Source organism: Stegostoma tigrinum, chromosome 5 (genome assembly GCF_030684315.1).
Source record: "Stegostoma tigrinum isolate sSteTig4 chromosome 5, sSteTig4.hap1, whole genome shotgun sequence".
NCBI classification, from domain to species: domain Eukaryota; kingdom Metazoa; phylum Chordata; class Chondrichthyes; order Orectolobiformes; family Stegostomatidae; genus Stegostoma; species Stegostoma tigrinum.
The window spans coordinates 78,210,351-78,232,664 of record NC_081358.1 but is presented as its reverse complement, the minus strand read 5'-3'; the positions used below and the strand labels follow the sequence as shown (position 1 = coordinate 78,232,664).

At 41.6% G+C, this 22,314-nt stretch overlaps 1 protein-coding gene across 4 annotated transcripts in view; it reads left to right on the top strand.

Annotated features, from left to right (window-relative positions):
• The window catches only part of trappc9 (trafficking protein particle complex subunit 9), a 169,603-nt gene that overhangs the window by 113,309 nt on the left and 33,980 nt on the right, over nt 1-22,314 (top strand). For all 4 annotated transcript variants that reach the window (XM_059646081.1, XM_059646079.1, XM_059646080.1 and 1 more), the window contains one exon: nt 12,723-12,855. In XM_059646081.1, coding sequence (XP_059502064.1) covers nt 12,723-12,855 — 133 coding nt within the window. The remainder of the gene's footprint in view (nt 1-12,722; nt 12,856-22,314) is intronic.

Genomic DNA, 22,314 nt, shown 5'->3' with positions numbered 1-22,314 from the left:
CTTAAGTGCACTCTAAAATGACTTTGTAAACCACTTAATATATTAAAAAGATGCTTGCCAATTCTTTGTCAAAAGCAGCTGGGAATATTGCTAAATCCTGGCCTTAGCAATAATACCCATGTCCAGTGAATGAATTACAAAAGATGAGGTTGCAAGAATGGCTTTCAGTGACCAAAAGAGAAGAATGTGGAAGGAATGGGTAGCACAATGAAGGGACTGAAGTAAAAGGGCAAAGTTTATGAAGTAGAATGAAAATAAGGGAGATTCTGGTTTGTGTTGCATCTGAGCCCATTTTGTGTAATTAAATTTGTATTGATATTCATTGATTTTTTTTTAAAGAAAGTAATGATGTAACACAGAAGTAGCTCAAAAATTCAGCCTTTCTGCTTTTGTATTTATGATGCAGTAAAGTCAAAACCTTCAAAGAACACAATGGTTGCTAACCAGACATTTTAAATAACCAGTTCTGGGCCTTGGAATTTGTAGCCTAAAGAAAATACTTAACTGCTCTTACTAATACAGTAACTTCAGCAGAACAGATTGAAACACTGGTCTAATTGATGGCTATGATTTAAACCTAATGACCTTTATTTTCAGTCCCACTCGCACAAAAGACAGACAAACACTGTTAACAGAGGAAAAATAAAATAACTGGCAAGATTTCAGATGTGTTTTTATTTCACAATGCACTGCTCCACAGGTGCATATGATTGTCTTCAGAAAATCAAACAGTCAGGCCACCTTTTCCGTTCACTGTGAGGAAGTTTCAGTGATATCTATAACCTAGTTTATATTCTCCGAACTTCAATGAGTGATAATGGGGGATTAAGCAGGGAGCATTCAAATCTTCATGTGGCATTAACAGCCAAACTCCTCCCCAGAAACAGCCCAAAAATTATTAAATCTCCAGCCCCTCCCACATTTTGATCATCTTGTTCTCTCTCAGACTTGCTGGCACTAATTCGTACGTACTGACCTTGTTACTGGCCACACATCTGCTATTTGCTTAGACATTTGGGTTTTTCCCTGGTGTCCAAGCATCTGTGGAGCACTTTGATCAAGAAACAACCTGCAATTAACTTTCAGATCTGAACTCTCAAACAATAGTTGTTGATCTCCTTTTAAAGCTCAAGCTACTGCCCACAGCCCAAAAGTCATCTTCAGTTCACAGCTCCCAACCAAAACTGATAAAAGAATAGAATAGGACTAAGAAAAAAAGTCAGCAAGTGTTCTAATAACAACCAGGAGCAACTGTTGCTATATATAAAAACCAACATTGAGAATCTTTGTTAGCATTTTCAGATATCGAATCATTTCTCACATTACTCAGCTCAAGAATTAAAATGGCTGAAAAAGACATACTTTGCCATTAGTTCTCATCATGTACTTATCAGGACATTTTACAAGAATACCAATTCCAGGAGAAGCCTATTATTTATACTGCATCAGTGAAGAATGTTACTTGGTTGTTCAGTGAACTTTGGGGTGGACACATGGAACCTGCAGCCATTAATCCTGATTGACAGCCAACAGTCAGACGACTTTAAAGTTTTTTTAGCTACATCAAAAATCATGTCATTTCGGTTTTTAATAAGAAAGATACAAGGTGTATCCAATGAGTTTGCACTTGCAAAGATCACAGAAATATCTAACGACAGATCGGATTCTGCAATTGACAGTATTTGCTCCCTAATTGTGAATATATGAAAAATAGTGTGACAGCTGCCTTCAGATTGTCAGTAGGGGTCACAGTGTAGAGGATTTAAGTATTGGAAACTGTATTTACTGTTACGCAGGGCCTCTGTTCTTTGCAGATAGAACATATACATGCACTGCATCTACTTCAATTCAATAAAATAGGTTCATTTCAGAAATTAGTGCCCTACACAATTAGTCCTGCCATGTTTGCAATGGAGCAGAGTCAAAACGGCTTGATGCAGAAGAAATCATGCCTACCAGATTTGCAAGTTATGTGGATTAGTCATGCTAAATTGTCCATTGTGTTCTGTGATGTATAGATCAGGTGGGTTAGCTGTGGGAAATGCCAGATAGGGTCTTGGGTGGGTCCACATGGGATGCTATTTCGAAGGTCTGTGTGGTCTTGTTCGGCTGAATGACCTGTTTGCACAATATGGGGATTCTGGTTGGGCTAAGGGGAGCATTTTTAGGATGGCAACCTGCAAGTCATGCAGTACCACTGTGATCAGTACTGGGGCTACAAATTATTTGCAAACACATTTTGACTTGAATGAGTGAAGTGAATTACCTATCACCAAGTTTGTGAATGGTATAAAAGCAGGTGAAAAGGCAAGTGATAAGGATACCACAAAGAGGCTTCAGAGAAATATGTATAGGTGAGTAGGCAAAAACTTTGTGGATGCAATGTACCACGGGAAAACGAGGTTGTGCATTTTGGCTGGAAAAATATAGAACTGAATATTCTTTAAATGGTGAAAAATTGCACAAAGCTGCTGTGTGGTGGAATTTGGATGTTCTCATGCGTAAATCACCAAAAAAGCTGCCATACAAGTTTTGGAAGTAATAAGAAAGGCAAATAAAATGTAATATTTAAAAATAGAGAAGTTTTGCTCAAACTGTATAAACTTGCTCGACTGCACCTACAATATTATGATGTGTTTTGGTTGCGTTATCTAAATAGAAATATGCTGGTATTGTCCGCTGTCCAGCAAAGATTTGTAAGGCTCATTTCAGGTATGGAGGGATTTTCTTGAGATGTTCAGCTTGTGTTTATTAACGTTTACAATAACAAGAGGCGATCTTAATAAAACATATAACAATTCAGACGGGTTGATGAGTAGATGTGGCAAGGTTTTTACCCCTTGTGGTAGAGTCTAAGGTTAGAGGGCATCATGTCAGAATAAAGGGTTGCTCCTATCAGACAGAGATAAGGAATTTCTTCTGTGTGGGTAATGCCTATAAGGAATTGCTTTCCACTGAGTGAGTGTTGTAAAGGGTGTGCCATTAAGTATATTTGAGGAGGAGATGGACACATTTCTAATCAGTAATAGAATCTAGGATTAGAGTCATTGAATCCCAATAACACAGAAAGAAGCCATTTGGAGACCATTCCATCATAACTCCCTTTTCCCTCTAATCCTACACTTCACATGACTAAATCACCTAGCCTGCACATCCCTTGATACAGTGGGCAATTTATCATGGCTGATGCACCTAACATCGCACATCTTTGGACTGTGGGAGGAAACGAGAGAACCTGGAGAAAACCTGTACAGACCCAAGTAGAACATGTAAAATTCAACACTAACAGTCGCCTGAGGCTGGAATTGAACCCAGATCCCTGGCACTGTGAGGCAGCAGTGCTAACCACTGTTGCACTGGGTTATGGGGAGAAAGCAGAAAAATTGAGTTGAGGCTTATTAGATTAGGCGTAATATCATTGAATAACAGATATAAGCTCAGAGGGCTGAAGAACTGACTTGTGCGCTAACGTCTTGTGGTCATGGCAAACAAAGCCTGACTGTTACCTGTCAAACAACATTAACTGCAGCATTCTGTACGATGTCTATGATAATGTCTCTGTCCATTGGAGTTTGCCTGTCAACCAGAAGTACTCTCCTTTCGCACAGTATAAATATTGGTTTAGTGTTGGAATTGTTAAATGTCCATAAGGTTTTGGAGTAGATTTGTAGCTCAGGTTGTGGGCGTTGAGGTTGTTGAAGTTGGTTGGCTCGCCAAGCTGGTTTCTTGTTTCGTAGATGTTTCGTTACCATGCTTGGTAACATCCTCAGTACAGCCTTCGATGAAGCGTTGGTGTGTTTTCCCACCTGGTTTTTAAACTCGGACCCGTTGAGATGGATTGCCTCACTTCCCACTTTGTGGTGGAATGTATATGGGGTTGAGTTCAATGTGTTTATTGATAGCATGCTTGATGGAGTGCTATGCTTCTATGAATTCTCGTGAATGTCTCTGCCTAGCCTGTCCCAGGATCTTGGTGTTGTCCCAGTTGAAGTGGTGGTTCTCCTTGTCTATGTGGATTGAGATGGGTGAATATTGGTCGTGCCTTTTTGTAGCCAGTTGGTGTTCATGCACTCTTGTTAGTTTCCTTCCTGTTTGTCCGATGTAGTGTTTCTCTCAGTCTCTGATTGGGATTTTGTAGATGATCTTGGTCCTGTCCATGGTGGGGAGTGGGTCTTGGTTCGGGTGAGCAGTTATCATGGGGTTGAAGTGGGCTTATGTGCCACTCTGCCCAGCGGTTAAATGTCTGGATGAGTACAAGGTGAATAGCTTCACCAGATTGACTCTTTCAGCAATACTCTAGTTTTGTGCAACCCAAAGTGTACAATTAAAAATGACACAAAGAAAACTAGTATTACAAAATAAGTTTATATACCAATTGTTGGAATGATGTTTTTATGGTTTGGAATGAAGAGTAAACTTCACCAAATGACGAAAATGCCTTTGAAGTATGAAATATGACTTTGGAGGAGGATTGCACACAAATAGCATCAAGTTATGAAGTGTTGGAGAGTCAATGAATGAAGAAATTTGCTTATAAATAATGAAGAACAGACAGATATGGATGGGGCATCAAGCTGCAGATAAGCTGCAGAGTTCCCAAGCAGAACATAGTGTTGTTCTTTCAGATTGCCCTGAGTTCGTAGGAGCGCTACAGCAAGCCTGATACAGAGATGTTCACCAGGGAATAAGGTGCTGGTAAAACAACTCTTCTGTTAACATAGGGAGAGCCAGACCTCAGATCGGCTTGGTACAGTAATGCTCACAGAATCATTCCTTACAATCATAGTTACCATCACCCCTGAGTGTACTGTCCCCAGCAGGAACATGGTAGTTCAGTGATACACAGACGCCAGTGAATATCAGCTCCAGATTCCATGAGAATTCATGGCATCATGTCCACCTTGGGAAAGGAAACCTCCTGTTGATTACACCAACTGGACCACTCCCCTACACCAATGATCAAATCCTAAAGGAGATCACTGTTATACTAGGTCCTTGACAATGTGGTGAGGATACCAAGAGGGGAAAATCAAATTGATCTAATCCTCACCAATGTACCAATCAATTGTGTCAGCTCATGACAGAAAATGGCAAGGAGTGACCACCACACAGTCCTTGTGGAGTTAACAGTTTTTTTTAAGATTACCTACAGTGTGGAAACAGGCCCTTTGGCCCAACAAGTCCACAGCGCCCCTTGAAGCATCCCACCCAAACCCATCCCCATTCCCCTATAACCCACATACCACTGAACACTACAGGCAATTTAGCATGGCCAGTCCACCTAGACTGCACATCTTTGGACTGTGGGAGGAAACCGGAGCACCCGGAGGAAACCCACGCAGACATGAGGAGAATGTGCAAACTCCACACAGACAGTCACCCAAGGCTGGAATCGAACCCGGGTCCCTGGCTCTGTGAGGCTGCAGTGCTAACCACTGAGCCACCATGCCACCCCTGCTTGGTAAAAATGGTATGTTTTGAGAGGTTTTTTAAGGGTAGAGGTAGAGGACATTGAGAGTTTGTGCTGAGACAAATGCAAGCATGGCCACCTTTTAATAATTGGGAATGCAGAAGAGGACAGAATTAAAGGAGGCCAGATCCTCTGGCATAAGATAACAAAGTGTGAAGCTGGATGAACACAGCAGGCCAAGCAGCATCTTGGGAGCACAAAAGCTGACGTTTCGGGCCTAGACCCTTCATCAGACCCTTCCTCTCAGGCCTTCCTTTCAGACCCGAAACGTCAGGTTTTGTGCTCCTGAGATGCTGCTTGGCTTGTTGTGTTCATCCAGCTTCACACTTTGTTATCTTGGATTCTCCAGCATCTGCAGTTCCCATTATCACAGATCATCTGGCACTTGGTTCACATTAGACAACATTCAATAAGAACAATGTTGCAAAAGCATTTTTTTCTTTTGTTTCTTATGTAGCTTCCAATGAAGCCAACTTCAGTACTCATCTGTTCGTTCATGATGATTAGGTACATATAAAAAGCATATGTACATTTCTAACACCAGCAACTTAGAATGTGAAGGGTAGCAAAAGTGACTTTTACATTTTTGTAAAACCCTAAATTTATGAGGATTGACAATTAGCTGTATTCTAAATCAATCCAATTTGTTTGGTCAAGCAATAAGAAAACATTTCAGAGTGAAATTTATCAAGTGATTTATCGCTGAACTAAAGTATCTCTTTTAGTCAAACTGCTATCTCATTTACTGTAGTATAACAATAGTAAATGGTGACGTTCCTCTTAATTGTGAATACACATTGAGCTATCAACAGTTGTGTAAGGGTGACTTAAAAGCATCCCACTTGTCAATCCAGGCTTGCGTCCTGCTGAAGTGTTTAAATGGGGATTGTGTTATATATTTACATACTTGTAAAAATTCCTCCATAAGCCAAGATTTTATTCTACTTTGTAGCTATTTTCGAATGAAAGATTGAAGTAATTAACTGGTATTTGAAGTTAGTATGCTAATTTGATTCCTCATGCTTAAAGCTTGAGGCTTTGGGCTGTTTTTAGCCACAGAATGTTATTCTGGGGAAATAATCTCTGAAGGAAGAAGTTTCTCGTTACAAATTGTACCGGCGTTTATACTTTATCAATTGAATTACCTTTCTGAGACGTGGCATTACTTCACGCTTGAAATGTCAATGTAATCTGCATAGTAAATATCGATTTTTTTTAAGTTGTTGAGCATGGGTAATTGAGAATGAAATTATGAATAGTGTTAAAACTCTTAAATAAGACATAATTGGAAGCTGTTCAGACTTGTATTATGTTTGTTTACATCAACCGATGCTTCAGCTTTTCTTTGCTGTTCTATTTATTCTCAAATATTACAAGGCAAAGAAATTGCCTTCTACCATTTTAAAGAAGCTTAACAGAAAAAAAAACTGACTACTCAATTGAATTTATTTGTATTGTACATGCTAATGCCTTATTGATCTACATAAACATACATGTAACATTTATGGAGGTATTTTGTTTTTTGTTAAAATTTCCACATCAATGAAGGCCATCTGGATTGACAACCTGGTATTGCCGGTTTATCAGATGTATGTTGTAGACCAGGATGCAAATTATATTGCTTCGGTCTTCAAGTCCACACTGTTGCACAATTAAATTTGCTGATTTTGTGCAAGCTGTTATGTTTTTGGTGATTTCCCAGTCATCTGTTCATGCTTCCATAGAAGTTAACCACCTTCTGTTTGATTGTTGGAGATCATACTGACATACCGTCTAGTTCAAGTTGAAGAAATCTTAAAACTGTAAATCTGTAATAGATCTATAAACTAGACGGCTTCCATTGGTGTTGGGATCTTTTCTGACCACAGTGCATCTGCTTGAAATTCTTGGACTGTCGCTAGAATTCTCAAACTGAGCTCATAGAAACATGGAATAGTTACAGCAAAGCAGGAGGTAATTCATCGAATCTCATTTATATGTTCCAAAAGCATACTTTGATAATGTCGCTTGAATTAATTTAGTTGTGCATGCTTAATTAAGAAAATTATTAACTAGAAAATTATATTTGACAATTACATCATTGACTGGGAGTGACATCCCAAGAGATCATGATTGAGCTATGAGTTGTTGAGTATGAGAAGTCAGAGGTGAATTGAGATCTACTTTCAGAAATACTGGAGAAATTTAGCCGGCCTGACAACATCTGTGGAGAGACAGAGTTAATGTTTTGAGTCTGGTATGACTTTCAAAGAGCTCTTCCAAATATGAAACTGTACTCAATGTTAATTCTGTCTGTCTCTCCACAGATTTTCCCAGACCTGTGGAGTTTTCCAACACTTCGTTTTTATTTTAGATTTCAAACATCAACAGTATTTTGGTTTTGTTCCAGGTTGAGAAAGGTAGATTAGGATTTTGTTTAATTGTGTGACTTCATGTGAGTTTTATATGGCAAGCAGCCCATTGTCAGCCAAAATGCTGGTTGGGAGTAATCCCGAGATGGCACCTTTTACGTAATTCGTCTATCTGTCAGCCTTTGTAATTTAAAAGTTGGTACAGATCACTAAATTTCCCTGAAATTCTTGAGCATCCTGTCAGACAACATGTAATATGAGAGAGGCAACACTTTGTGCAAGTTCATTTAGCTGGTGCTATGTGGAAGAGTAGAGGTGCTAACTTTTAGTCCCAGCCTCGAATAGAGCGTGGCCCCTTAAAAAGTCGATTGATAGAATGCGACTTTCCCTATAGAGATGTGTGAATAACAGGATTACATGGTGGTTGTAAATGTGAATTATTTGTGAAGAGTAGGCCCAGGTACAATCCCTGCATATTGCTTGTGGCCTCTGTGCTCAATGAAAGAGATTTTGGAGGTCCTGCATGTAGTTAGACCTTTTTAGGTGCCTGCAGGCACCACCCTGTCTCCTGAGAGAAAGAGGCAGGAGAGGGTTATGATCCCTCATTCTTCTCCTGCCTTGCCATCAATGCTGATCACTTAATATTGAGTGCTGATTTCAGGTCTATGCACATATTCAGCGCACACTGATTATGCTGGATATGAGTCTCCATGATGATTGCTACCCTGGTGGTCACGTCCATGGAGGTAGCTAGGTACATATATGCTAGAGTCAACACAATGCAGATAACATTGGTGGACTCGCCCATCCTTTGATTTAACTTGCAATTGCATCTGACAGACTCGTCTGCCGTTCCTGGGTCACCTGGTGCATTTTGGTGAAGTTAACAACAGCCAAGAAATTTATTCTGTGAACAACGAGGGAGACATGTCAATGATGTGCTCACCACATTGTACACCCAACCCTAAGCTAGATGGGGAATTCCCCGAGTTGAACGTTTGAGTTGGTGATGTGTTTTTAGTTGCTTTCGCTTCCACAGAGAAGGTGCAGGGTGAGGGTTTTCTAGGACTGGCCTTTTTTTCTGTTTGGTTGTGGTTCTCTGAGTATCCCTAGTGTTCACTGAAAAAAAGAAGAGGGCATGGGTTGCATAAAAGTGAGAGAATCTTGTGTAACTTAAGAATGAATTAGCACTGGTGCTAATCAAGGAACTGCACAGGATAATGAAGCTTACTGGATAGATTGTTCATGGAGGTCTCTTAGTCCTTATGTAAGCAACCACACTATTCAGTAGCCATCCCAAACACTTGTTATTTCTAATGGGGTGAAGTGGCTCATGTCTCTGCCATTGGTTATTAGACAGGCTTTGCTGCAAGGAAGCCAGGGGAGGGATTGAATATGATGGGAGTGGATGGGAGATGCATTTGTAGTAATTCTGGGGTGGCAGAAATGATGAGGTATTCATGTTGAATGACTAGGTAATGCAGAGATCAGGAATGGTAATTGATCTGGCAAATTGAAGTGGGTGGGAGCTGGTGTTTGGACAGGGTGCAAGCAACAGTGTGATTGTAGCTCACTGAGGCTCAGGGATGACCAGAGTTCATGTGAACAGTGACCTTTTGAATGTGAGTTAACAGAGAGGCACTTCAGCTTGCAGAGTGGTAAAGGTCGTAAACTTGCTTTATGCACTGCTGGACATTGCAGTTAATCCTGGATACTATCCTGATATGGGTTGGTATCTTGATCCAGACTGGCTGTGACTCGTAGTATCGCCTCCTTCGGTGAACTGCAGGATAAAGAACTATCCTCCTTTCTGCCACCTGACCATTATCACCTCTAAGCCCCTCTTGGTGAGACTGTGTGTGAGCTCACTCAGTAAAAACAGTACAGAGCTACAGTATAAAGCACAGTCGCTAGCTTGCATAATCTGAAATTCTGCAGGACTGTTATTTAAATGTGGGCCAGCAGCATGGGTATTGCAAAAGTCCTGTCACTGGCAGCTACTCCCACCTCTCCTGCCGCACGAATCCGTTAGACAGAACGCCATGATCAATGAGCTAAGAGCAGAAAACTGCTTCAGAAAATTGATATGAGCCAGGGTTCACGGGCCAGTATGCATCTCAGCTGCAAAGTGTGGCAATTTTCAGCCCTGTAATCTGGATGCATTGTGCAAATTTTAAAGATCCGCACAATCCAGGATCAATTGCAATGCCCATAGAAAACATAAGAGCTGGAATAGGACACTCGACCTGACAAGCCTACTGTACCATTCAAAATGACTGTGGCTGATTTTTCAGCTCAGTACCCTGTTTCCACTTTCTTCCTATATCCTTGGCACCTTATTGAAAGCATTCAACTCTTCCTGTGCTTGAGGGTTCCACGGGCGCACCAGTATATGGGTGAAGAAAAGTCTCATCTATGTCCTAAAAGTTCTATCTTGTATGATTAGACTCTGACCCCTGGCTCTGAGCTCCTTAGTATTCAGGAAACTCCTTCCTGCATTTATCTTGTCTCATCATGTTGGAATTTAATCAGTTTCTATGAGGTCCCCATCGTTTTTGTAAACTCCAGTGAATATAGTCCTCGGTGATCCAGCCTGTCTTCATTCCTGCCATCCCAGGAATCGGTCCAGTAAACCTTTGCTATAATCCTCCTACCGTCACAATACCCTCAGATAAGGAGGCCAGAGCTGCAAGCCTTACTCCATGTATGATCTCACCATGATCTCAGTTCTGAGGAAGGATCACTGGACCCGAAACGTTAACTCTGTTTTCTCCTGCACAGATGCTGCCAGACCTGCTGAGCTTTTCCAGCAACTTTGTTTTTGTTCATGATCTCACCATGGCCTTGTACAACTGCAGCAAGAAATTGCTCTCCTGTACTTGAGTGCTTTCTCTATAAAGACCAACATTTTGCTTTACCTGTTCGCTGTCTGCTGCACATATGATCTAATTTGATGTGTTTGTCAGGAGTGTTTAATTATCCGAGGTGTCATTCGATAAATTAGGATAGTTTGGTCTTATTTTTATTAGGTCGCTGTAACAGACAATACTCAAACACATTTAAATATCATATATTTAGAAGATTCAGAAATACAATGTTCTGTTGTTTTGAAGCTTATATCACTAAATTTGTACTCCTGGTGAAAATTTATTTTCTGAAATATTTTAATGAACGCTGTTAAAATTATTTTTTTAATCTAAATATTATATTCCCAGCTGATGGTAATGATAGGCATTTCAATTTCCAGAATTAAACTTGGTGTGATGAATCATGTGTTTAATTTTCACGGTTTGTTGTGACTTCCTGAAATATAGTCACAAAATATAGATATTTTTTAAAAATAGGAATTTTTAAAAAAAATTGTGTTTAATACAACATGGAGAAAAAAACAAGAATGCCTATCTAACCCAGTTAGAAAGTTCTTAACGTAAACACCAAAATGAAGTTTCAGCCTGTTTCCCAATACTATGTTTTTGCAGATACTTAATCCCAAAGCAATACAACTTTGACTTCAACTCTTGAATTTTAACCTTACTGTCTCTTTGTTTGATTTATTGTAGCCACATGTACCTAGGTACAGTGAAAATCTTTGTTTTGCAAGCAGTATAGGTAGATCATAGCAAACCAGGGATATAGAGATCAAAGGATGCTTAGATAGAGGGCAGTATACAAGTTACACTGCACAGGAGATGTGCAAAGCAAGATCAACATTCACCAGAAATGGCAAGAACTGCAGATCCTGGAGTCAGAGGCAACACGGTGTGGAGCCAGAGGAACACAGCAGGCCAGGCAGCATTCAGAGGAGCAGAAAAGTTGACGTTTCGGGTTCCTCTGATGCTGTTTGGCCTGCTGTGTTCCTCCAGCTCCACATTGCATTGTCTCAACACCTAACAAGATCAACATCACTTGAAGTTGGAGAGTAAATTCATCAGTCTATAAATGGCAGGGAAGAAGCTGTTCTTGAACCTGTTGGTGCATATTTTCAAGCTTCTGTATCTTCTGCCTGATGGAAGAGGTTGTAGGAGAGCAATTTCTTTGCTAGCTGAGATAATTTTGCACTTTTTTTCCAAAGCTGCTGGTGTGAATCTTTCACCATTCTGGAAGTCTGGAAGTCGTCAAAATTTTCACTTGTACTAAGTTGAACATTTCTATACAAGGTCTCCTGGCTTGGAAACTCCACAATCTAATAGCAGTTTGGCTGGTATGATCAGTCTGATTGAACTAAAATTTGACACTCGTAATCCAGCAGTAGAGAAAGACAAAAACCATTGAAAGAGCTCAGTACCAGTCAGGAGACACTTACTGCAGCTTCCAACCCTGTTGAGAGACTTGAACAGCAATTACTGAATTTCATAACTAATATACTAAAATCTATAAATCATGATCTGAGAGAGCTGGCCACACCCATCCAAGCTTGATTCTATTTTCCCAATTTAAAAAAGACACTCGAGGCCTCCCAGGCTATTTACTTTACTGGGACTTCACTAGCCACTTTAGCTCTGCCTTAAAACTTCTTTTCAAAACAAATGTAGGGCAAAATATACCTCTTAAAGCTGTCGGATTATTTCAGAAATCATGTATTTAGGTCACTGTGGCATAGTAATTTCTATATTGTTTTGAAAAGTAACTTTCACAAAACGAACCAATCTGCCACTATCTTAAAATGCAAATTCCAAATGATAATTTATAATACACTTTTATGGTAAGATGCTGCAATTTTTATCAATTTGCAACTCTTCCTAAAAAAAATTCACTTCAAGTTGAGTTTTATTCTTTGGAACTCAATCTATCAGATTCGAATTGCAAGAAACTTTGTCCTGTTATGTTATTTTGCTTCAATCTGAAATATTGCTGAATTTTGTGACTGTCTTTTTAACTGATTTGACAATTCTGTTGTATAGGTTACCAAACTTCTGTTTTTGGTGTGTCCAGCGAGTGTTTGTTAGACAATTTGCCTGGGGTGAAAACTAATGGCTGCACTGTTGAAGTTGTTCCAGCTTTACCACGACTACAAATTACTACTACTCTGCCACGGTAGGACATTTGGACATTAATTACATCTTGAGCCATGTTGGTTGCTTTGTGTGTGTTGATTTTCCCACTGTGTGTCCTTGCTCAGCACAGTTAGATTAGTGAAAGGTTTTATTTATATCTGGACTTATGGCATTCTTGCATGTGATATAATTTGTAACACACTTTTCACAAATTGAAATGAGTACGATCAATGCATAAACTCAGGTTTTTGACTATAAGCTGTATAATATATATAATGGCTTTGTCACCATTTGAACATGAAACTTAAGCTAACAAATTAAGCTGTGGTTGATTGGCATGGATGTGGGAGTATTTATAAAAATTGCAATGCCAAGCCTCCTTTCCAACTACATATTGAAGTGACTCTGTATTCTGAAATATTTAGCTTTGTTTTCCTGCACAGCAGTTGTGTCACAATGTTTCACCTGTAGAATACAAGAATAATAGCAGCAAGGCAGTACTCAATGAATGATTTGAGACAAGGATACTTGGAGGAACAAGTTGGAAGTCAGTGTTGTTGTCCAGGGACCCCTGAAGGCTGCAGGACTGGTTAATAACGTGGTTAAGAAGGCACATGGGACACTTCCCTTTATCAGTTTAAGCGCAGGGAGTTTATGTTGTAGCTGTGAAACATTTGATCCAGCCACAACTGGAGTACTGAATGCAGTTCTAGTCATCACAGTGTGAAGGATGTGAATGTAATGGAGGGGTTGCAGAGGAGATTCATGATGTCATCTGGATTGGAGCATTTAGCTATGAAGAGAGGCTGACTAGGCTCAGGTTACTTTTTTCAGAGGAGGGAAGGCTGAGTGGAGACATGAGATGTATAAGATTGACATTGAAAGCAGCTGTTCCCATTCATTGAAGGGTAAATAACAAGGGGTACATAACTTTAAGGTGTGGGCAGGAAATTTAGAGGGGATTTGAGGAAAGGTATTTTTGACCGTCTGATGATAATCTAGAGTGCACTGCTTGGGAGGATTGTGGAGAGGGGCAGCGTCACATTGTTCAAGTGCATGGATATCATTGCATTCAAAGCTATGAACCAAGTTCTGGAAAATAAACTAATTGTGGATAGGTCAGCGCAGACCCAAACAGCTGTTTGATTTTGTGCTTAGTGACTTAGAAAGACCGCATTTGGCCTGTTGTGTTTGTGCCGACTCATTGCCCAGAGTGAAAAAGGTCTTTCGTCTCTCCTGCCTTTTCACTGTCCCCCTGCAAGTCTGGCCTTGGGCTCTTGTGGCACATTGGCAGTGTCTCTGTGTCTGAGTGAGAAGGCCTAGGTTCAAGTCCCACCTGCCCCAGATGTGTATCATTACATGTCTGAAATAGGTTGAAAGTAATTGCAATTCTTGTCTTTTTCCCCCAGTTGTGTTTTGAAAGCCATGATTGAATTAATCTAACTCGATGACACTTTCAAGCAGTTGCTTCCAGATCAGAACATAAAATGCAGAAACAGAAGTTGGTCATTTGTCCCATCAAATTCCATGTTGCAATTCATTAAAATCAAGGCTGATCTGATGAATCTTAACTCCTATTTTGGTTCTTGTTTCTCCATCAAAGGGAAACAACCTCTCCGCATCCAACCTGTGAAGCCTTCAAAGAGTCTTGTATTTTAAATAAGGTCTCCTCTCGTTCGTCTAATTTCTAATCTAATTTCCAGCCCCTGCATCCTTTTCATGACAAGGCAGTCCTTCCTGACCCAGGATTAGTGTAGTGAACCTTCTCTGTATTGTTGCCAATGCCAGCCTATCTGCCCTTGGATAAGGGACCTAAGACTGTCTATAATATTCCAACTATGGTCTGACTAATGCCTATACAGTCTGAGCAAGACTTCCCTATTTGTGTACTTTGTTCCCTTTCAAATGCAGGCCAACATTGATATTTGCCTTTTCCTCCTATCTATTGATTGTGGATGCTAGTTTTATGTGATTTGTGATGTGGAGATGCCAGTGTTGAACTGGGGTAAACAAAATCAGAAATCACATGACACCGGGTTTGAGTCCAACAGCTTTGTCTGAAATCTCTCAAGCTTTTAAAACAGTCCCTTTGTAAGGTGCAGTGAGAGACCAGGGCACACAGGCACATTTTCAGACAGAGATATCAAGGGCAGAGAGGTCAAAAGATCATACAACTTGTGTGAGTGGCGTATCAGATAGTAAGTCTCTGCAGCTGACCAGGAGTGTTAGATGGTGAGTAAAGTATCAACAGCTGAGCAACCAATGAGAGGATGATCCATAATCTGATTAAATGAGGCAGAGAGATAATTAGAAAAAATAAGAATAAGGTTCTGCTGGAGACAACTAAATGACTTGAATTGCATGCTGAATTCAAAATTGTACAAATTAATTAAGGTAGGGAGATCGTAATTTATCAAGGTGATGCTGTCAGAACAGGACAGTAAGGAAGATTTTACAGGTACAAGAACAGTGTGATGGGGTCACCTGCGCCATGACTTGAACCCAAGATCATGGTTGAGGCTGTCATCGTGGGTATGGAACTTAGCTCTCAGTCACTGTGTGGTGATTCTGCACTGTTCTTTACCTTGAAGGATGCTTACTCGAAGATTGGAGGCTGAATGCCCTTGACCACAGAACTGCTCCCACATATGGGGGATGGAATTGTAGCTGTCTGGCAATTGAAGACGGTATTGCGAAGGTTCACCAGATTGGTTCCTGGGATGAGAGAATTGTTCTTTAATGAGAAATTGAGTTTCCTGGACTGTGAGCCTTGCTGGGTAGGCTGGCACTTATTGACCATCCAAAAACTGCCTTTGAACAGATGTTTGTGAGCTGCTTTCATGAATCACTGTAGTCTATATCAGATGCCAGGAGGTGAACCCATTGTATTTGATGATTTTGATCCAGTGTCTGTGAAGGAACAGTGATACAGTTCCAAGTTAGAACGATGTGCCCCTTGGAGATGTACTTGTCAGCTGTCGTGACCACGTATGCAAAAATTCAGTTTGAAGTTTAACTGAACTTTTAAGAACCATGGCTTTATTAACCCTGGCTAGCAACTGCTCTCTCTTTGTGATTAGGAGTATCCCACCTCGAATTGTATTCTCAATACATCAACAGCATGTGATCTTTTTCCGATTGGATCCTTTTGAAGTGATGGTCGTCTTAATGATGCCCCTTCTTCCTCTAGAATCCCTACAATGTGAAAAGAGGCTCATTGTGTCTGTACTGGCACTCCGAAGAACGTTCCACCTAGAACTTGTCGGTCACATCCCTTTCATTAAATTTGCCTTTCTTATCATGCAGTTCAGCCATTATCTTGTATAGTGATGGAACAGGTTTGAAGGGCTGACTGGCCCACCTCTGATTTGTATTTATGTATGCACACTCCTGGCATGTCACTTGTAGGTGATGTATGGGTTTTGTGGAGTTAGATGATGAATTCTTTGTCAGAATATGGGTGGCATGGTGGCTCAGTGCTTGCTGCCTCAGTGTCAGTGCCAGCGACCTTGGTTTGATTCCACCCTCGGGCAACTGTCTATGTGGAGTTTGCACGTTCTCCCTGTGCCTGCATGGGTTTCCTCTGGGTGCTTCAGTTTCTTCCCACGGTCCAAAGATGTGCAGGCTAGGTGGATTGGCCAAGCTAAATTGCCCGTAGTGTTCAGGGATGTGCAGATTAGGTGGGTGATGCAGGATGGGTCTGAGTGAGATGCTCTGAGGGTCGGTGTGGACTTGTTGGGCCAAAGGGCCTGTTTCCACACTGTTAGGATTCTATGATAAGAATTCCCAATCTCCTGACCTGCTGTTATAGTCACCATGTTTATATACTTGTCTCATTGAGTTTCTCGTCAATGTTAGCCAATTGATATTGGTGTTAGGCAATTTGAAATATTGCAATGCTAATCAATGTCAAGGGCAGATGGCTAGATTCTCTTTAGATTAAAACGAACAGCACTTAGTACCTGTACCTGTGTGATGTGCCAGTTATCTGCCCATGCCTGGCTGTTGTCCACTTTGTGCTGCATGTTGATGTAGATTGCTTTAGTATTTGAGATGTATATGGTGCTGTGCATTGTGAAATTAAGCATCTGTGATGTCATTTGAAATATGAAAAATTCTGAAAAGGCTTGATCGTACAGATACTGAGATGGTTTTCTCTCACTGGGGTATCTAGAACAGGGAAACACAGCTATCATTTAGCAATGACCTGAGTAATTTCTCTATTCAAAGCATTTGAATCGTTGGCATTGATATTGTTTACCCCAGATAGTAGTGTATAATTTATTCTAGAATGTATTGAGATGGAGACGTGTTGTTGTCCTTCAGAGAAACAAAGCATCTGGGGAGTGGATGGGTACATGGAGTCAAATTTGTTGTGATCATTTTGAATGGCAGAGTGGACTTGAGAGGCTTTGTGGTCTACCCTGTTTGTATTTGTCATACATTTCCTTTTTTACACTCTCAGTTCGAATTCTTTTTCACTTCTCATTCCTACATTCAGCCTGGTTCTTTATTTTATATCAATTAAATGCCTTTTAGATGCATTTTTTTTCTGCTTCATCCTGCTCCATCTTTTTCTTCATCCAGTGGACTTTTTTGGTCCCAACAAGAATAGAGGTAGTATCATTGTGGTAACAATCACTGGAGGCATAATGTACTGAAGAAATGGGTTTGAATCACATTGGTAAATTGTGAAATATAAATTCAGTGAAAATCTGGAATAGAAATAATCTAGTCTAATTGGAGTTGTTGGGCCGTCGAGCTGACTGGTTTTCATGCAAACATTTTGCCCCCACTTCTTGGTGACAGCTTTAGTGTTGTCTAGCCTCCATTGAAACACTGTTCTGTTCCATTCAGAATTTATATGGTCTGGCCTGTCACGGTGGGTAGTTCTGTTTCTCGTTTTGCTCCATAGTGGAATGTAGTCGGGGTCAATTTCCAACATGTTTGAATATAGTGCCAGTAGTTGAAAACCAGGCTTCTAGGAATTCTCGTGCTTGTCTTTATTTTGTTTGTCCTAGTACTGTTACGTTGCCCCAGTTAAACTGATGCCATTCTTTGTCAAATTGAATAGAAATGAGTGAGTGATAATGGGAACTGCAGATGCTGGAGAATCCAAGATAATAAAATGTGAGGCTGGATGAACACAGCAGGCCCAGCAGCATCTCAGGAGCACAAAAGCTGACGTTTCGGGCCTAGACCCTTCATGAGTGAGAGTTGGTGATGCCATTTTGCTGCGAGTTGTTGTTCATGCATACTGGTGGTCAGTTTCCTGCCCATCTGTCCTTTATACTGCTTCTTGCAGTTACTGCATGGTATTTTGTATATCACATTTGTCCTGCTCATTGTGGGTATAAGGTCTTTTGTCTTTGAGAATAGCTGGCGAAGTGTGGCTGTTGGTTTGCGGGCTATGATTATTCCAAGAGGTTATCGGAGTCTTGTAGTCAGTTCCAGTATGCTTCAGTATAGGCTAGGGTGGTCAGTATGTTGGAGCATACAATGTCGTCTTGGTGTTGTTTATTTACCAGGCAACGGTGGATGAAGCTGTTAGGTTACCCATTGTTTGCAGAGACTTCGTATAGGTAATCCTCTTGATTTTTGCATAGTTCTAGGGTATTGCAGTGTCTTACTGCTGATTTAAACAGTAACTTGGCACAACTGTATTTGTGGACCCTGGGGTGGTTACTGTTGTAATTCAGGATTTGGTCTGTGTGTAGTCTTTCTGTATACACTCAGAAGGAATTCACCGTTGTTCATTTGTTCCCCCATTATTCCGAGAAACAGGAGTTGATTGTTCTCCTCTTCCCCAGTGATCTTGATCCCAGTGAATATGCAGTTTCTTCTGACGTTGCTCGTTTAACGATCACAAAAGTATCATCCACCAACCCTTCCTACATTTTAAGGCTTCCTCCAATGACATTAGTGAGTCTGTTAGATTTTCCAAACACTCCAGTAGCATTCTGTGTACACGAGTTGTGGGCTGTATGATCTACATTCAGAATGAATGGCAGACTTGAAGGCCCAAATGTTTGTATGTGAACTGAATAGTCAGTTTAGTTTTGGGAAGAAACAGTAATTCAGGATAAGATTTGTAGTCATGTGGACAGTTGTAGGTTGATTAAGTCTAGCCTTCAGAATCTGAACGAACTTCGTGGAACTTTTTGAGGGTTGATGAGGGTAATGTTGTTCATGTCGTGTAGATAGTCTTGGAAAAAGCGCTTGATACTTTGCTTCACAACAAATGGGAATGAATTTGGAACTCTTGCAATAAAAACAACATTTGCAAACATGTTAACAAAGTGTGGAGCTGGATGAACACAGCAGGCCAAGCAGCATCTCAGGAGCACAAAAGCTGACGTTTCGGGCCTAGACCCTTCATCAGAGAGGGGGATGGGGAGAGGGTTCTGGAATAAATAGGGAGAGAGGGGGAGGCGGACCGACGGTGGAGAGAAAAGAAGATAGGTGGAGAGGAGATAGGTAGGGAGGGGATAGGTCAGTCCAGGGAAGACGGAGAGGTCAAGGAGGTGGGATGAGGTTAGTAGGTGGGAAACGGAGGTGCGGCTTGAGGTTGGAGGAAGGGATGGGTGAGAGGAAGAACAGGTTAGGGAGGCAGAGATGGACTGGTTTTGGGATGCAGTGGGTGGAGGGGAAGAGCTGGGCTGGTTGTGTGATGCACTGGGGGGAGGGGACGAACTGGGCTGGTTTTGGGATGCGGTGGGGGAAGGGGAGATTTTGAAGCTGGTGAAGTCCACATTGATACCATTGGGCTGTAGGGTTCCCAAGCGGAATATGAATGGCTGTTCCTGCAACCTTCGGGTGGCATCCTTGTGGCACTGCAGGAGGTCCATGATGGATATGTCGTCTGAAGAATGGGAGAGGGAGTTAAAATGGTTTGCGACTGGGAGGTGCAGTTGTTTATTGTGAACCGAGCGGAGGTGTTTTGCAAAGTGGTTCCCAAGCCTCCACTTGGTTTCCCCAATGTAGAGGAAGCCACACCGGGTACAATGGATGCAGTATACCACATTGGCAGACGTGCAGGTGAACCTCTGCTTAATGTGGAAAGTCATCTTGGGGCCTGGGATAGGGGTGAGGGAGGAGATGTGGGGGCAGGTGTAGCACTTCCTGCGGTTGCAGGGGAAGGTGCCGGGTGTGGTGGGGTTGGAGGGCAGTGTGGAGCGAACAAGGGAGTCACGGAGAGAGTGGTCTCTCCAGAAGGCAGACAAGGGTGGGGATGGGAAAATGTCTTGGGTGGTGGGGTCGGATTGTAGATGGCGGAAGTGTCGGAGGATGATGCGTTGTATCCGGAGGTTGGTGGGGTGGTGTGTGAGAACAAGGGGGATCGTCTTAGGGTGGTTGTGGCGGGGGCGGGGTGTGAGGGTTGTGTTGCGGGAAATGTCCAACACACCCGGCACCTTCCCCTGCAACCGCAGGAGGTGCTACACTTGCCCCCACATCTCCTCCCTCACCCCCCATCCCAGGCCCCAAGATGACTTTCCACATTAAGCAGAGGTTCACCTGCACATCTGCCAATGTGGTATACTGTATGCAGTGTACCCAGTGTGGCTTCCTCTATGTTGGGGAAACCAAGCGGAGGCTTAGGGACCGCTTTGCAGAACACCTACGCTTGGTTCGCAATAAACAACTGCACCTCCCAGTCGCGAATTATTTTAACTCCCCCTCCCATTCTTCAGACGACATGTCCATCATGGGCCTCCTGCAGTGCCACAGTGATGCCACCCGAAGGTTGCAGGAACAGCAACTCTTATTCCGCTTGGGAACCTTGCAGCCCAATGGTATCAATGTGGACTTCACCAGCTTCAAAATCTCCCCTTCCCCCACTGCATCCCAAAACCAGCCCAGTCTGTCTCTGCCTCCCTAACCTGTTCTTCCTCTCACCCATCCCTTCCTCCCACCTCAAGCTGCACTTCCATTTCCTACCTACTAACCTCATCCCACCTCCTTGACCTGTCTGTCTTCCCTGGACTGACCTATCCCCTCCCTACCTCCCCACCTATACTCTCCTCTCCACCTATCTTCTTTTCTCTCCATCTTCGGACGGCCTCCCCCTCTCTCCCTATTTATTCCAGAACCCTCACCCCATCTCCCTCTTTGATGAAGGGTCTAGGCGCGAAACGTCAGCTTTTGTGCTCCTGAGATGCTGGTTAGCCTGCTGTGTTCATCCAGCTCCACACTTTGTTATCTTGGATTCTCCAGCATCTGCAGTTCCCATTATCTCTCATTTGCAAACATGTGCACAGTTGTTGGATGTTGAGGAAGGGAAGGGAAGGGAGGAGTCGAATCTCCAGCATCTGCAGTCCTTTGTTTTATTTTATTTGAAGATTATTTGGGACTTAGTTCATTGTACAATTTATTATTTGTGTGAATAAAATTTGTGACAACATTGTATTAAAAATAGACGATTTTTCTCAACAGCTCAATACATAAGACTGAGGTTTGAAATCCGATTAGAATTTATTAAAAATTGGACATAATAGATATTGTATCCCAGTCTAAGAAAATTGTTGTTACATCTTTTGTGTCAACTTTTCAAAGACAATATCCAAAACCTGCATTAATAATGGAAACTAACCTGTGTAAAAGTGACTTGGTAATTGTGCCTTGTCGCAAATGAACAAATGTTGCTGCTTAACTTCAAATCTGTCAGGTTCTCAGTTTGAAAAACACCATAACTCCCACTTGGCTTCCGACATTATATTCACGTTTTGCGAAATAATTGTGTGAAATGTCATTTAGGTATCATTTTTCTGTGCATACTATCTGTTGTAAAAAAAAATCTTCCTGTTGTCACTATTTTGAATCATGGTTTGTCTCATCTCAAATTTTCAAATAGGCATCTACTGTGTGATATCAAAACTTTCATAATTGCCTAACTATTTTGAGTAACACTGGAATATTTAACTGTTTTCATAAGCTTCGAGACGTAATTCTTTCTTGATTTGAAAATGAATTCTAAAATGTTACGTTTTGTGATAACACTAAACTCAGGCGTCACTTGTCAGCACAAATTACAGATGCTTATGGACATAGCTGGGCTGCTGCTCCCGGTGTTGCCACTGGAACTGTTCAGCTCCCAGCCTATTGAGTTAATCGTTAACCTTTTGATCGGGGACTTCCAAAGTTGCCACAAAGTAATTCCACACATTAAACTGTCTAAACTGTTAATGAGCAGCCATCAGATGTGCGAAAGATGGCACCCCCATCTCCCACCCCTCCCACCCCCAAATCAGGGAACAGCAGTGCCCAGTAAAATCCAGGCCAATGTGATTTTGTAACAGGGAAACTTTGTGCCCGAGTTTTTTTTTCTTTTGTGAATTTGATCTGAAACCATGAAGCCAAAGGAGAAGAAGCAAATCAAAGTGAGTAAAATGGTAGACAATTTGCCAATGCCTGCTTTTTTGTTTTGAAGAGGTTCAGCGGTTTTGAATCCAGCTGATTATCTGACTTAGAAAAGGTGAGTGCTTTGAGAGACCGTTGCGAC